The 16,935-nt window shown below is 37.3% G+C and overlaps 1 protein-coding gene across 7 annotated transcripts in view; it reads left to right on the plus strand.

Annotated features, from left to right (window-relative positions):
* EPHA7 (EPH receptor A7) overlaps window positions 1-13,466 on the plus strand; it is a 164,538-nt gene extending 151,072 nt beyond the window's left edge. For 4 of the 7 annotated variants that reach the window (XM_032682778.1, XM_032682782.1, XM_032682779.1 and 1 more), the window contains one exon: window positions 12,643-13,466. In XM_032682778.1, the coding sequence (XP_032538669.1) occupies window positions 12,643-12,838 (196 nt within the window). In that variant the 3' untranslated portion in view covers window positions 12,839-13,466. Of the gene's footprint in view, window positions 1-662; window positions 4,838-12,642 lie in introns of those variants that run through there. The other 3 variants (XM_032682780.1, XM_032682784.1, XM_032682781.1) reach the window with 1 other exon arrangement.
* The last annotated feature ends 3,469 nt before the right edge of the window (window positions 13,467-16,935 follow it).

Below are 16,935 nucleotides of genomic sequence, written 5' to 3' on the forward strand. Positions count from 1 at the left end.
ACTTTCTTGGCAACTGACTTTGTGGTTGCCAAACATATGTAATTCCTTTTACAGAGAGCAGTGGTTTTCTAAACAAGTTTATGACCAATAATTCTCAAGTTTGCAAGCCTATTCTTACCTGCGTGGTGTCACTAGGGGTCTCAACCTGTAGCTTGTGAACTGTCGTCAGAGCCCACAAGCTTCTAGCACTAGTAGCGGTGGAGTTTAACCAGCTACTCCTTTTTTATTTGCATGATGGGTATGGGTCAATATGCAAAGGCTTTCTCTAGGCATCTCTTTAAGAAACAGAATATGATCCCCAAAATCTTGTATTTATACATTGTCCTGAAAGCCACCCAAAATATTTTACAACAGAAGTGCCTTTGTCTTCAGGTGTCCTTAAAAACCACAATGAAAGATTACCATAATGCAAAACATACTGGCCTCCTTCTCAGAAGTGGAGACAGGCAGTGTAATTACGTGACACTTGCTATGTAATTGCACTCCTGGCTGAGAAGCTGACCAGTGCCTGTCTGAACTTCACAGTACTGAGCTGAGATTCCAGCATAGCTACATCAGACACCTGTAGCCCAGACCACTACATAACTTTGACTCACAGTTGAATACCATACAATAGCAGTCTAAGTTGAAAAATTAACAATGTACGCATTTATCTTCCCCAGGGATGTGATGAGTTTAGGGATCACGTTGGTTGGTCATCAAAAGAAAATCATGAGCAGCATTCAGACTATGAGAGCACAAATGCTACATTTACACGGCACTGGCATCCAAGTGTGATAGACATTTCTCCCTTATGAGGGAGGTGACAGACTGAGAGAACAGCACTGGCCTTCAGTATATATGAAGTGCTGCTAGAAGACACTTGATTTCCTGGGTCCTTCCTGCAGTGAATAGAAGAGCTACAAGAAGCACCTACAGACTTGAACTCCTAAGTGCCACCAGAATTTATGAAAAGGGAATTAGGATCCACCAGTGGTGGCAAGGAAAACAGCAGTGACAATAAACAAAGTACTACCTGAATAAACATACAAACACCTTGAGCTCTCTAACCTCCTTTTTATCTAATAGACTTTTTAAATGTACATAAAAATTTAAAAAAGAATATATTTGTCAGATAAAATCATGATATTATTGTTGAATTCAACAAAATATTTTCCTTAAATCTGTGATTTCTGAATCTTTTTTTAATCATTTGTGTTTATTCTTCATAAAGACTTTCTTTTAGTATGATGTTTATATCTTTGGACCTTTTTAGTGCTAATTCTATGACACATTACTACACTGGGTACCTCTGAAGGATTATTTGAGTTCCTAGAGATTCAAGAAGCATGACCAAGCAATGTATATCTATCCAAACTTTGGTATCCTTTTGTGCCATTTACTTTCGTTAAATCAGCACCGTATTGACATGGCTAAGCTAATTGGCAGGGAGTCAGGAAAATGCAAGTTGCCAAGAGCTCTGATATTTTTTAAAGAATTTTTTAACGTTACACATATACTATCTTTTAAAAGAAAATAAAAGAGAAAAAAAAAAAAAGTAAAGAAAAAGAAAAGCAATAATGACCCCTAAGTAGTTCTAGGCACTTTTAGCAAATTGTTTGCAAGATGATTTTAATGGGCTAGAGTTAAACTGAGATATATTCTAAGATGTAGATCTACAACTGTAAGCCTGCTGAGACATTTCATTGAATGGACAAGTGATTGTAGGAGTGTCTCAGAACACAGGTGCAGTTCTCCAGTGTTACCTAAACCATTTAATCTGAGTGCATCACATTTTTTTTCAGTACTCTGCATTAGCAAATCCGAGAGAAATAGCTGGTGTATATTTTCTATGAGTTTAAGCCGTATGCAGTCCAGCTGTCAGAATAAGGGCATATGAGAACTTTAGAGCATGAGACAAGGGGCAGTTCAAAATTTTCAATTTTTTAACAAGCTTTTGCTGCTCTGAATGAACATGCGTATGACATAATAGTCATTCATCAGGAACAGAGATGCAAGGGTAGTTGCTCAATGGAATATGTTTTTACACCATTTACTTATATATTAATTTTGTTTGATTAAAATATTTAATTACCATAAGCAATAATGAATATTTATGAATTTATGAGTATTGCGAAAATGTATATGAACTGGAGAGAAATGCTTTAAAAAAAAAAAAATCTGAAAATTGTGAACTACCCCAGCAATGAAATGCTGTACTTCCAAAGAGAATTGGGCTGCTTCTATTGATTTTGATAGAGAAAGATCCCAGGGATCAGTCATAAATTGGTCTGGTTTGATAATGTGGGCATCCACACAAAAAAAATAAAAATAAAAGAAAAACCTTGTAAATGTTCCTTTGTAAAACTTGTAAATTTTATTTATACTGTCTTGTTTTGTACACACATTTATGTGTAGTGAGCTCTGACTACATTGAAAATGCACTATATTTTTCTATTTTACTTGCAGAGCATCACAAACAAACATGTATATTCAGTGCTACATAATGTGTTTTCCCACATTTAGGACCAAAGATAGTTATCAAAAACTTAAACGCATCATTTTCCCCCTTCTTTTTTCTCCCCCTTTTTAGATCACTGTACAGTGTTATATTTGTCGTTTTATTTATTTGATTGATTAGAAAAATCAGTTTGGTTATACTAATTTTTTGTCCCCCCGCCTTTGTTGAAGAAAATCTGTAAAAAGCTTTTAACAAACGTAATCCCGTTACATAGACACTTCCATTTGTAATCTTTGTAATAGACTGTAAATATATTTTTGGAACTATAATGCAATGTGCATAAGGGTTATTTTTCAGTGTCCATATATGATTGTTTATACAATTCACAGCACTTTACAGTCATGCTGAGAAGCCTAATTTATTGCCTGGATTTGGGCAGAGTAAGAAAAAAAGGTGACTATTCTTATTTCATATTAGACTGTCATTCAGTAGAAATGGAGTTATTTTCATGTATGCAGCTCAAGATGGTTTTTTAACTATTAAAATTAATTTTCTAGAAATACTGTAGAAGTAAGAGGCAGAGTAGACTGCATGCCCAATATTGAAATTAGTGCACACAAGCACTCGGCCAAGGCACTTCAAGTAGCCATTGGAACACAACTAATAAACATCCATTTTGTGTTTTAACAAATGATAAGTGCCTCACTACTGGGGTAGCATCTGTGGGCAACTGCACAGGGTGCTTGTCGGTTTTGCTGCTGCTCTAGGCACCCAGCTAAGAATTTAGGAGTCTTAAGTTCGGACACCTGCTTCCTTATAAATCTCGGCTACTGTTTCTAAGGGCTTGGTGATTAAAGGTGCGGTGCAGCAATGCTGGTATTGCTGAGAACCTACAAACCCTAAATGCAAAAGAATTGAGGACAGGCTTCACCTTTAGAACTTGTTCAATATTCTGAAGCACAGAGACCTCAAAGCATGTGTGGCGACTTGGGCTCACACATGTACAAGTGAGAGCCCTAATGGTGTTTCTTCCTTGATTTTCCTTGTTTGATTTAAGCCATCTTCTTCGAATAGTAAATGTATTTTAGCATTCATCTATATACCTTGACTGCCTTAATGTTACCACAGATTTTTACACATTTGAAAGTGGTAGAGCAGACCCAGAAAGCACAATCGCGATCAATCGCAATCAATCAGATAATTTATCTGTATGTTCGGAGCATTACAACAATTTAAAGCACATACATATAAATGGATTTGTAGCTGGTAGAGCAGCAACATATTCACATTGGTTGCAGTTCCCCAGGTTCCAGGAAAACACAGTCCAGGGTAAGAAAAATAAAGTGCCAGAGGAAGTTGATGTTCATGGGAGAAACGGAAGAAAAAATTGGGTCAGAGGGATAATTAAAGGATAAATGATGAAAAAAAATAAATTATCTCAGTTCTGGCTTCATTTCATTGAATTTGGAAATTGTGCATTGCTAACGACAGATTATCAGGCTGTCAGTGAGGCTGATCCTTCTTGTCTTTATCCACCTACAAGCATCTAGAAGAGAGATGCCTAAAAAAAGCAGGATGAATCTCCCTCTGGGAATGCTTATCTCCATTACCTGTAGAGGGAATCCAGATGATTAGCTTAAATTAGGTGTCTAATATCTATATAGTTAAAGTTAGGTAAGGTGATTCCTACACTGTATGTCCTTGGCTGCTGCAATTTCCCTCGCAAGCTGAGTGTCATAGAAAGGCAGCTCCTCCACCACCGGTATATCCGAGAATGTATTTAAACTGAGCTTTGTCACAGAGAGACATGATTTTCTTTTTTTATTCAGAGATTTGTAACAGGTCCTCTAAATGCTTTTTGTATATGGATATCAATTCTTGAAAATTTTTGTGATTGTTCTGAGGAAGACCTGCCTGGTAAATTACAGTTATTTAATATTTTAAATAATCAGAAGTATTTGCTGACATACTGCTTCAGTCCAGAGGTTATGTGATGAGATATGATAGCTGCTGTTTGCAAAACCATGTTTATCTAAAGCCTTGTCATGTAAAAATCTCCAGGAGGCAAAGATGCTTAAATGTATCTCAAATTGAATGTTGCCCTTAATATCTCAATAATTGAGCTCTGTCTGTATTATTCTCCATTTAAAATGAGTTTTTTATATTTGTTTAAACTTGAATTACCTGGCATCCACTGAGGGAGTTTGAAAAAATGATTTTAAATTAAATTTGCTTTTCTCCACTGATAGTAATATACAATGAATAGTTTCCACTGTTTTGAATGTTACAATAACTATTGCTTTAATGTGCGGGATGAAGGGGTTTATTTTTGGTTTGTTGTTGGTATTTTTTTACATTTATTGGTTAGTAGTTGAAATAAAAAATAATAATAATTTGTCCTTAACTTTCTAAATAATTCATATATAGCAATTTTGAGAATTATTTAAATTCTGTGACTTTTGGGTTACTACTGAGACGGTGCTCATGTCACTACAGCCGTAATGCCAGGCAATGTGGAGACACCCTGCCACAGGGGCGGGTTCAACCAGCATTCTGTTGCCCAGTAATGGCATGAAGCAGTCCACTGGCTGGTGTGAAAGGAGTGAAGGGCAACTCAGCCAAAACATGGTCATTTCACTTTTAAAAAGTATACATGTGACATGTTAGAGTTAATACATTCTTAATGCATTGCCTCTCTGCATGTGGTTAAAATCTGATGTGCTCATGATTTGGTCTTTGGTGGGGTTTGATTGTTGGTCGGTTTCTCTTATTTATTTTGTTTTAAACAAGTGACATTTGAGATGCTTGTGAAAGAGAACAGCTCCACAAGCTAGAGAATGACAAGCCCTGTTTAAGAAAAGTACAATGCAAATTCTTGCCCAAGAGTCATTCTGGCAGCAGGTGCTGCAGGGGTATTCAGACAGTTGGTGCTATGATTTGCTGAGCAACTATCACAGCAGGGTTTCTGCATATTCGGGACCTGTTAGAATTGTACTTCTGATTAATTAACTGATATGTGGAAATAGGCAATTTTTTTCCCTCACTAACTTGTAATGGACGTGCAGATGGTAGATTTGAGATTTGCAAGACTACTAACTAAAAAGTCTTAGTCTCAAACAAATTTCTAGTAAAACAAGAAATTCTAGGCAGCAGCCTATATTTTCTCTCATATTCCCTTAAGGGTTGTCAAATGCAGCTGACAATTACTTTTAAACAGAGATCCTTATTGTTTGCATAGTGTAGCCTTCTATTTACCTGGCAAAAGGCAATTCTGCAATTAAAGTTCCTGCAAAAAGGATTAAGAGAGGAATGGGGGAGGGAGGAGGGAATACAACAACTGGGAAAGAAAAAATTAAAAAGAAAGAAATACCTGATCTTGTGAAACAGAGGAGATGACTGGGCTCACCATTTTGGTAACACATTCCATATAGGGATTTTTAAAAACATGAGAGATTAAACCACAGGCAGTCTGCAATATTCTGAAAAAAAAAAAGTAGTGGCAGAATGTAAGGTACGTTTGTGGGAGTTTTTCCTCTCTGGATTTGGTTTTGTGAGGTTTTTAAGTTAGAATAATTAACATGTGCATTTAGAGTCAAACCTGTTGGGACAGGCTAAGGGATGAATTTAGTGTAACAGCCATGAAATTCTCAGAGCACTTGCAGGGTGGATAAGGGTTAGGTAGTTTGAAAGTGAAAGGAGTGATGTGGAATTTTTATGCTGTACAGACCCTGTAGGTTACATTCAGCAAGATTATGAAAGGTGAGAAGTTACAGAGGAAAAGCCTTGCTTTTGTACCTGATGAGAAGTCAGGAGATGGGAGGGAATGGAAAGAAAGGTGTAAAGCCGTTCAGAATGTGTTAATATAAGTTGTAGGGGTCCGCAAGACATTGCTGGCAGGGGAGCTAAGGAGTGTCAAGATTTTTTAAGTTAAGAGACACTGTTAATATAACATACCTAATAATCTAATGTGGCATGGTTTCAGTACTGTGATTTTTTCCTCAGGCCAGATTGGAATTTGTCAAAGAGACTAAATTGAGACAGATGGAAAAGCAACTGGTAATACATAGCTCATTCAAGCAGACTTGAAATCAAGACATGAAAGGAGAAATTTACAATAAAAGCCTGAAAATAAAACATGAGCTCTGATGATATTTATTCTCAGAAGATTTTAGAGTAGCTCTCTTTAAGTCTTGGACAGTGATAGCAGATTTTAGCATTTATACCATACAAATTGGATGAAATTAATGTCTAATTAGAGCAACCAAAAAAGAAGCACAAGTCAAAAAATAGTTGGTATCTTGATAGACTATGAAAAAAGATGTAATACAGCCAGGCGAAACCTGTGTAGCCAGCCAAGTGAATCTTGGACAAAACAAGACATAATTCCTGGTGCCAGAAGAGCTAAATCAGGAACAGAAAATCTATTCATCCACAGACCAAAGCTTCTGCATTTAATTGAGCTAAATAACCAATTGTAGAGCCATGCTGCTAATAATAATTGATAATGGAAAACTACAACTTGGAGGTCATCTGATGAATCATAACATGGCTAACATTGAAAAACACACACAGTGCTTAAGCCATGCCTGTACTACTGGTATTAGAGCTCCATGACTCTGTGTATGTCGAGTCATTTGTAGACTGGAGACATTATAGCATCAAATCCATAAATAAAGCTTTCCTCTTTTGTGCTGAAACAAAACAGAAGGAATTCTGAGGAATCTGTAAGTTCTATCAAATACAGTAGAAATTATCCTCTGATTATATTGCCCAGAGAGGTTGTGGAGTCTCCCTCACTGGTGATATTCAAGAACTGCCTGGATGCACTGGGCCCTGGGATGACCCTCTTTGAGCAGGGAGGTTGGACCAGATGACCCACTGTGGTCTCTTCCAACATGACCAATAAAACCATAATTTTACACTAAGAAGCAAACTTCCTGATCCAAAGATACCATCTCACGGGGAAGAAAAATCATTCATTATTTTTACTAGTGCATTCAAATCTGGCTTGCAAGAGGCTAGACTGAATAATTGATAGAATGTATCCACATTGATCCCTCTCATTTCATGTATGTAGAAATACTACTCAGGCAATTTCTTGACTGTCCTTCAATCTGTGCTACTATGCCAGCTTCCACTGGCTTCCTGAAGGGCTTCACATCCATTTTTAAGATGTCTGCTGGAAAATATGTTTCAGTTTCCTTTTCTCAGGGAGCAAACAGCCTACGCTAAGAATACATGTATAGCTTAAGAGCAAGAAGGTGCAGGAATCTCAGATTGGTTCTCTCCAGGATGTTCTTTTCAGTCATAGTCATAAATTAAATGTTCTATCCCCTGATGTTTTACATAGTAACTTGCATGAGAAATCTGATTTACCTGAAATAAACGTAGTAAAACTATCTAGATGGCTATCGAAGACTACTCAAAAATGGCATTTTTAAAGTGATTGGGTGATTAGGATTTTGGTCAGAAAGAGTTGCAGAGCTCTTGCCCTCCATTTCATACCAGGTCTCTCTTCTGGTTTGTTTACTGAAGTAGCCCATAAGTCCTCCCTTATATTAGTCTGTACAAAATAGCAGTGTCTCTTTCCTCAGTAGCTAGTGTTTTTAATCTCATGGACTGCTGGAGAAAAGACAGTGTTAGATTCAAATCCAGTCCAGTATGTCTCCAGGAAGAAGTTGGGCCAGCAAGGCACTGAGAGGTATTACTGATGAGGATTCCTTTTAATATTATTGGGCCTCCATACTGTGGACAAGCAATCGATTGCTATTGTGGAGAGAAAGTCTGCACTTTATTATATACCTTCCCTACACTTCAGTTCACCCACTGCCAGTAGAAGGAATGGGGGCAGGGAAGAGAATAAAAGTAGCTTTCAGGCATTTCTTTGTAGTGCTCTTTTCAAGAGAAATAATTGCCTCAATGCCTACATTAGCTAAATTTCTGCAAGAGATGAATCCTCTTTTATGCTTTCTACTTGCTGGCAAAAGCATCCCAGTCAAACTGTGTGCTGTTTGTTGCAAATCTGAGCCACAAACTACCTTCTATCCCATGAAAGTGCTTGCCTAACGATAGGGTGTCTCCCAGACAGTATCCTTCTTGCAGTAGTCACTTGAGTATCCCAACACCAAATACCCTCTGCAGTTGTCCATGTTTGTTTCCTTGTGCAGAGCTGCCTTTGAGGGATATTTCCACCTCCATGAGGTAGGAAACTATTTTCAGTGCTATGCTCTACTTTAATTTCTCTCCAGCTGCACCCATGCTTCACTGGGGGGCTAAATAGAAGATGACAGTGAGGAAGGAACATTTAGTACCCCAGCAACAAGAAATGCAATGTCTGTCTACAACCAGCTACAAGTCAGGGAGACCTCTTCAAGAGATCTGCACTCTTAAGAAAGAAGTCATTAGTATTGGTCAAAACAAATCAAAACAAACAAAGTGTGTTTACTGGGGGGGTGAGTGGAGGAGTTGTTGAATACAGAAAAACTGAATGTCAGGCTTACATGAACTGCCCAGTTACACCAATGATACAAGCTAATGGAGTATGTTTAAAATAATATCAAAATGTTTCTATTGGCAGTACAATCTAAGGGAGAGCTGAATGGCAGAAAACAAAACATCTGGTGAAGGGACTATTTCAGGGCAGTGGGAGAAAATAGTTGCCCTTTGTGATTTTGTAATGAATGGGGGGAAAGTCTCTTCTCATTCTTTTATACTATTATAAACCTATTTCTTATGGATTTTCTGAAATTAATGTAGCTGGATTATTGCAAACTGTATGGAAATTAATGCTTTGCCTGTGTCATGTGCTTCTGAATTATTTGCTGAAAAAGCAGGAAGATATACCTTAGGAATATTACCTGCTTTCAGTATAGCAAAGTGTGTTACTAATTACTGAAGAGGAAAAAAAATCCTTATAAAGTAATCCTTCAAAGTAGGTAATACCATTTTTACACTTATATATTTGAAAAAGGATTACGTAAAGCTGAATTTATCTTTTCTTTTTTAACATCAGATGCTGCCAAATTATTTAAATTTAAAATCCAAAAAAAAGTATATTATATGTTTCATAATGCTTTTACAAGTGGTTGAATTATACTTAAGGTTGAATTTTCAGTCTAAATTAACAGAGCTTCACTTTAGATACCAGAGAAACAGAAGCCAGACATCTTTGCATAGACTTACGTATTTACAAGTCTGTCGTTGAACCATTGCAACATACTTTTGCAAGACAGTAGATTATATTTGGTAGTGCTTAGACCATAAATTCTATTGTGTTGTTTCCATTATTTTTATACTTAAAGCCTTCTGGTGATGGAAGTCGTTGTTAGCTAAGGTCAGTTGGCATTAGTAAGCAGATGAATTTGGTGTAAATTGGTAGAAACCATTTGTTGAAAGTATGGAGATACCTCATGGAGGTGACATCCAGCTGTTACTGAGCTCACTCTCCTTGTCTAGCATAAATGTTAGACTTTACAGCACTGGGCTGTGGAAAGGTATTACAAAAAGGCTAACCTTTAAGGACTTTCCACTTCTGTGTAGAAAGGGAGACTCATATTTTTGTAGTAATATATTGCCCAACATTTTGAACTGTAACTTCTTGCCTGGGAAAAGGTTGGTTAGGCTAAGCCTAATCCAAAATTATGTCTGAAATTCCTTCCTTCACTGTACAATCCCTTCCATTCCTGAAGCACCTTTCACTTTCAGAAATCCTCTCCCTCTCCCTCTGAAAATCATGTTGATGACACTTCTGTGGGAATGAAAAGACTGTTGTTCTGAGTAAAATGGAGTTTTTTCTTGGAAGACATTGAGTGGCCTGTCATGTCCCAGAGGAGCTAATCTCTGTCTGCAGGCATCATGCTTTCCCATATCATTCTGGCACTGCTCAACTATTAGATAGAATATGTGTTATCTCTTTGATCCTTCTTTTACATGTGTCTCCTGTTGAAAGGATAAATTTAGGCATCTACTTTCAGAGGAGGTTTGGGGCTGTGAATCCCTGAGACATCCAGATTTTTGGGATGCATGATGGCTTACCCATGATACTGAGAGATAGCTCTCATGGGTTTTCCTTTCCAGGGAAGTTGCAGTGTGGGCAGTAACTTTTGCATGTGCTAGTTTTCTCCCATTATTCATTGCGGAGAACGCCTTGGCATGTATCAGACATTGCATAAATAAGTACTAAATCCAACCACACAGATATAGCAGCCAAGAACTGAAGTCCTATCCCTGCCTCATCTTTGACTGACCTTCAGTTTCTCCAAACAATTTTAGGTTTCTATCTCTTTCCAGGGAGATAGACTAGTTCAGGTCTGGAACGACACTGGTCATCAGGCTAGATAGAAATTTAGCATTATGATAATGAATAGCTAGGTGATACAGATGCAAGGAAACTATCATATTGATTTGCCATGTGTTGTACAGGGATCTTCATCTCTCATTTGTTGATATTTCCTACTAGTTCGCTTGTGCATGGGCTCTGCTCGGGTGAAACTAGTACTTGGCCAGTGAGAACTAGGTGCAGCCCAGAGTAAGGCTGTGCCACAGTCCAGGGCACTGTAAACTGTCTCATGAATCTCTTCATCTGGGGACCTTCTTCCTGGTGCTGACCAAAAAAAATGTCAGTAGAGTTAGAGCCAATGTAAATGTAACCTGAGGTTTTAAATACCTATGCACGTAAATACTATTTGTGACTACCATTTGCCTTTAACTTTGAATAAATTCACATGTCAATCATTTTTACTAATTCAGAGGTTTACTTGTCTTCAAAATAGTAAAAAGATCCTATCAGAGTCAAAAATTCTTCCTTTTGGAAAGGATTTCTCCTCAGAGTTCCTTTTTGCTAAATTCTTTTCTCACACATTCCATGCATTACGAGGGCTTCAAAGGGCAGGTCGAAAAAAAACTGATAGAAACGAGATTTAGCTTAGTTAATACCTTGTCTTCATGTAAAATTAGTCCCTAGGACACTTTACTAGAGACAGAAAAAAACGTTCTGTCCCTCCATCAGATTGCTTCCTCTAGCTCTTTTTGTTTTCTAAGCCTCAGATATTATGGCTATTAATTATGTCAGATCTTCTTCTCAGTTTATTATAAGACATCTGCTCCCATTTTGTCCAGTTTGGTGACAGAGATGTATGGCATCCTATGATGTATTAATGACAGTCTTCTCTTGAATGAGTATCTTCCCTTTGATTCACACTGTTAAATAATCTAATCCATATGCTGGAATGACAAATAATACTTTGGAATCAACTGTAAGAATATTGGTTGGTATGGCAGGAGGACATTCCTCTGCTGGTTTGTTTTTCTTAAGTATTAGTGTTACATTGGCTTGTCTCAATGTCTATAATAAATTGTTTTTCTCTGAGGAATTTTCAAATAATTTAGTTAAGAGATTGCTAACCATGTGTAAAATAATTTCCATTCAGTCCTGGCCTACATCCATTAGTGATAAAGCTATATCGTTTAGACATTTCATATGACTAGCCTGTCACTAAATGTATGGTAAAATCCACATCTTATTCTTTCCTGTTCTTTTTTAAGCTCTGGGGGTTTTTTTGTTGTTTATTTTTTTGGGGAGGAGAGGGGTTGGTGTTTTCTTTTTTGCAACAGAAGTAACAAACATTATCTTCAGGTGCCTAATACATAATGACTGAGACAGTCAGTTAAAATGTTTTATGAGATTCTTCAGCAATAATTAGAGCTTCTGATAGTATCAGTTAGGCTAAAGGAGAGTCTACTTTATTAGCTTACATGCTAGAATGTACCTACCCTGCGTATGCTTTTTTAATGAAGCAGAGGTTAAACTGAGCACACCCATTCCACCTTTGTCCTGTTTCTATGTTTTAAACAGTTATCTACATCTTCTCTCAGTACTTAATTTTATACCCTAATGCCCATCTGAAAAACTGCACCTCATTCATTTATTTCTTTTGTTTCCAATACTGAAATTGTCAACTATAACCCTGTGGCTCATTGAGATCCAACATGAAACACAACCACATTTCCTTCGTGTTAGAGGTGTTTGCTTGGGAATTTTTTAGTTTATTGATGTTTACCTACCCAGTCAATGAGAATTTTTGTTAAGTAGTGGTATATACATGGCAATGAAAATTATAGTGTAATTTGCCTCTATTACTTCCTGATATCAGGATTCTGCTGCACTGCAAATTTCATATCTGTTGTTATTATTTGTTTGACAGAATCAAAAACATGCCAGGTGCTTTGCAAAACAGAGAACAAGAAAAATCCCTTTCCAGAAGAGATGACAGCCTGAATAGAAATGACATAATGGCAGGAGACAAAGGAAGCAGAAAGGGGAAGCAAAACAAGAGTTATAACCATAAGATCATGAGATTGGTTTGGAGGCACAGTGAACGCTATGAGGCATTTTTTTAAAGCGCATAAGGACTGTAGTTGGGATTAGAGAATGGAAATGTAGAAAAGAAGCATGGAAAGGAATGGAGAAGAAGGGAGGAACAGACTGGCAACAGAAGGAAGAGTAAACAGAGGTGTATGGGAGAGGCCAGAACACACACCTGACAAACTGAGGATTATGACTAATGACAAGAAGGAAAGACCACATCTGAAGAGCATGATGATTTCAGGAGGATGGTGAAGCAGGACATGGCGATGCTGCTAGGGAGAGAAGAGCCAGCAAAGCTGCCCTGGAAGCCTGCCCTGGAAGCTCCTCATGCTAACATAACCCTGCTTCCCCATCTTCTTTCTAGCTCCCCTCTTATACACAAAATATGTATATAGAAGAGCAAAGGAGAAGGAGAAGCAGCTAAATAAATCCTTTCCAAAGATCCTACTGGGGAAGAAGTTTAAGCTGGGATGATACAGATTTGCTCCTACTCATGCTGCTCATGATAGCAAGAGGCAGAGAGCATTCATTCTGTTAGCCATTCTCATGCAGACAAATCAATGGGAGTCTTTGCTTCTGCTTACTAATAGACCTCGTTGAGAAATAGAAAAATTATAATACTCCAGCCAGTCCGGGACATTTTAAAATGTCCTTTTATTCTAGAACAGAAAGAAGCAGAAATTATAACATTCACAGATAAATGGAAACAGGGAAGAAAAATTCTTGAGCAGTTTGTTTTTAAAGCTGAAAATAATCATTTCACTATTACAGAAAAATATAAGGTGAATTTTACTTATTGCAAAAAAAGTACATTTTATAACTTTTCATGAAAATTTCTGATAAATCTGGGAATTATTTTAATTGTGGAGGACTGGTTGTTCTGTTTTCTTTTTTTTTTCTAGAAAATTGGTGTTTCTAGAAGGGAACTGGGAAATTACCATGTTCGGTCTGTCAGACATTTTAAAATACTCTGATTTCCAAGATAAGAATTCTTCAGGAGTAAGAAAGCTGCAATGTGGCCAGTCTAGTCCCTTCCTCACTTCCTTCTCCTCTGCTTTGGTGATCAGACATGTCTAATTATTAGTCTGCAAAGAGCAAAACCAGTCTCTATGTCTCCCTGAGAAAAGGCATTTTGCCAACTATTTGAAAAATTTTTAACTGGATCTGCTTACAGGAAGTCACTTTTTTACTGCAGATTATTTCTCCACCTAAATCGTCCTCAAACCTCTTCCATTTTGCCTGGAAAAGTTTATCAGAAAGCACACTGGAAAGGCTCAGATCTTTCTGTCTCCAGTGAAACTGTTTTGGAACATAGTTATAGCGTAGCCGATGTTTGGTATGACAGTTGAGACTACTGCTGTTAATGGAGTACTCTATTACCTTGGCATATATAGACACTTTTCACTTGATACTTCTGACTGCAAAGTATTGATGTTTAGGGTATTATAGGTACTTGTGCATTATATTTTTTCTTATAAGTTTTAGAGGACAGCAGTGGATAATTTTTTCTTCTCCTTCAGGGTAACACAGCTTTGCATGAGTCATTCATCTTGAGTGTACACCAGAGTGATATGAAGTTGGTTGTTGTGACACCTTATCAATATGACTCCCATTTTTAGTCTCTTTAGCAGTGGAATGATATAAGTATTGCCTAGTAGAGACAGTGGCCTCATTTAAGAATATCTTGATGACTCTGGATAGGATTCAAATAATTTGTCTGAGTGCGGAGGAGGCAAGTGTAAGTCATAACTGAAATATTACCAAAAATCCTTAACTGGTTGGGTTGTCCATAATTTGCTTGAAGATTTTGGAAAATGGTGGTTTACTGGATTCTCAAATGGCAGCAATGGTCAAGCACTTTTTTAAATTTTTTTTTCAATTTGAACTTTGTTTAAGTTAATTAAACTCTTCTCATCTCAGGGTACCATTTTAGCATGTAGTAGAGGTTTACCAGACCTTCTCTGTCAGTGTAGAAACCTCAGCTACTAAAGAACATACCAGGTATAGAGTGAACACAATCTCAACAGAGCTTCAAGAATCAGGCCCACCTCAGTAATTTCTCTCCACTGTTATTGAAATAATACTGGATTTAAATCATATAGCCATGATGTCAACTTACCAAAATCTACTCTGTCTAGATTATTTTTCAATCAAATGTAGCTCAAAGTTTTATAGCAACTGACATATCATTAAAAAAATGAGATTGCAAAGTAATGTCATAGTATCTCCCCATAATACAGAATTTTTTTATATATAATTTTTACATATTTGAAAGAACACCATTAACTCAGTTGCATACACCTTTTTGCAATAATAGACTCAGCATAAAGCAATATCAAAACACAGGTAATGTTTCTACTAATTTTATTTAACCAAGCTACAGATTTTGCATAATTTTGCCACTGTTTCTGGTATGATAGCAGATCTGGAGGTTATGTATACCTGTCTTTTGGCTCTGAGAGAGGATTCAGCTGTGTGGCACCTTCCCACCCTCTGCTACCAAAAAAAAAAAAAAAATTCAATTAAGAAATGTGGCATAACCTCTGAAAACTGCAGTCTGACCTACCTTCTGAGTTCAGACACTGAACTGGATGCATGATTTGGGAAGGGATTTAATACCAGCTACCTCAGTAGCCTCATGGTATTACAGGGAAAAGGCTGAAAAAGAGAAAAAGAGAGTATTATAATGTATCCTGAGAATAGAGGGCAGCATGGTTATTTTACCTATATTTTTTCTTTTAACCTTGCCTATACTTTTCCTCACAATCCTTCCCTATTGTTGTTTGTCAGCTTTTTCAGGAAGACACTTGGTTGTGTGTAGCTACACCGACTCAAGCCCACATTACCCTATGTATCTGGCAGGTGTTTGACTTGGTAAGAGTACAGTTCTGTTGGACTGTAAGACCTCCACTGTCCCCTGCAGATTAGGGACACTTCAGCTGTTGAATTCCAGACATCTTCAGGGCTCTATATCCAATATGTACAGTTCAAATGCTTCCTAAATCAGGGGAGTGCACTATGATGAATAGTTTGAATTTGTCCTATATCCTGTGAATTTACTTACTTCTTCTGTCAGTCTTTCTCTCTCTGCCTTGCCCTTCCTTCTCCTGAAATAGAGTGGCCAGGGCTGCATGAATTATTCAACATAAGAGTGTATGATGTATTTATACAGTGATATAGCGATACAGTGTATTTATATATATGTTTTCTATTTTGTTTACAGTTTCTTTCTGAATCATCCAGATATCCTGTTTCGCATTTTTACTTGACACTGAGTGCTTGACTTGATGTTTTCAGAGAGATGTCTAATATAATTCCTTATTTTTTTCTTCTCAAGCAATAGTTAATTTGTAGTCTCTGCCTGTGTATGTATAGTTAGACTTATTTTCCCCTTCTTCAGTTCTTTCTATTTTATCAAATTTCATCACCCTTTCATTGCTGAGAACACTCAAAATTGTGAAATCATTTTCCAGTTCTTTACAGGCAGCTTCTGATTTAACTTTTAAAACCATTTTGTATCAATTTCACATCTGAGAGTTCTTAGATATCACATTTCCCTTTACTACTAATAAAAGTACTTTTACTTAAATCATTTGTTTAATTTCATGCCTCAATCCAGGAGTCTTTGCATGCTCTTAAGTGCCCAGTGGCTGAAATTTATTTCTGTGTTTTTCGGGATGGGGGAGGAAGGACTCCAAGCTATCGTCATTTATGTTTTATTAATCGGTGACCTTTAAAGTAGACTTTAGACCTTCTTATTGCCTCCTGGTTCTGACAGAGTGGTTATACAACCTCCAGAGTGAAAAATTGCTAAGGGCTAGATCCATAAAGTGCATCTAGGAATGCCTTTAGCCTCTTAGACATCCTGCCTCCTTGCAAAAGCTATAAACACAGACTAGTCACGTCCCTCTAAACTGAAAGAGAAAACCTGAGTGTTTAGCAACAACCTCCACTAGCTCTGGCGTGTTGAGCAGGGAACAGTCTGAGTGAACAGAAGAAGCAGCCAGATGGTGGAAATTAAAGGAATGAATGGTGCACTGATATTGATATATTTTTCAACACTGCTTAATTCATGGCACTGTGAGGTGCTGTGAAGTGGGAATTCCAGCATCTCTCCTGCAGTAGCTGT

Source organism: Chiroxiphia lanceolata, chromosome 3 (genome assembly GCF_009829145.1).
Source record: "Chiroxiphia lanceolata isolate bChiLan1 chromosome 3, bChiLan1.pri, whole genome shotgun sequence".
In the NCBI taxonomy this organism is placed as follows: Eukaryota; Metazoa; Chordata; class Aves; order Passeriformes; family Pipridae; genus Chiroxiphia; species Chiroxiphia lanceolata.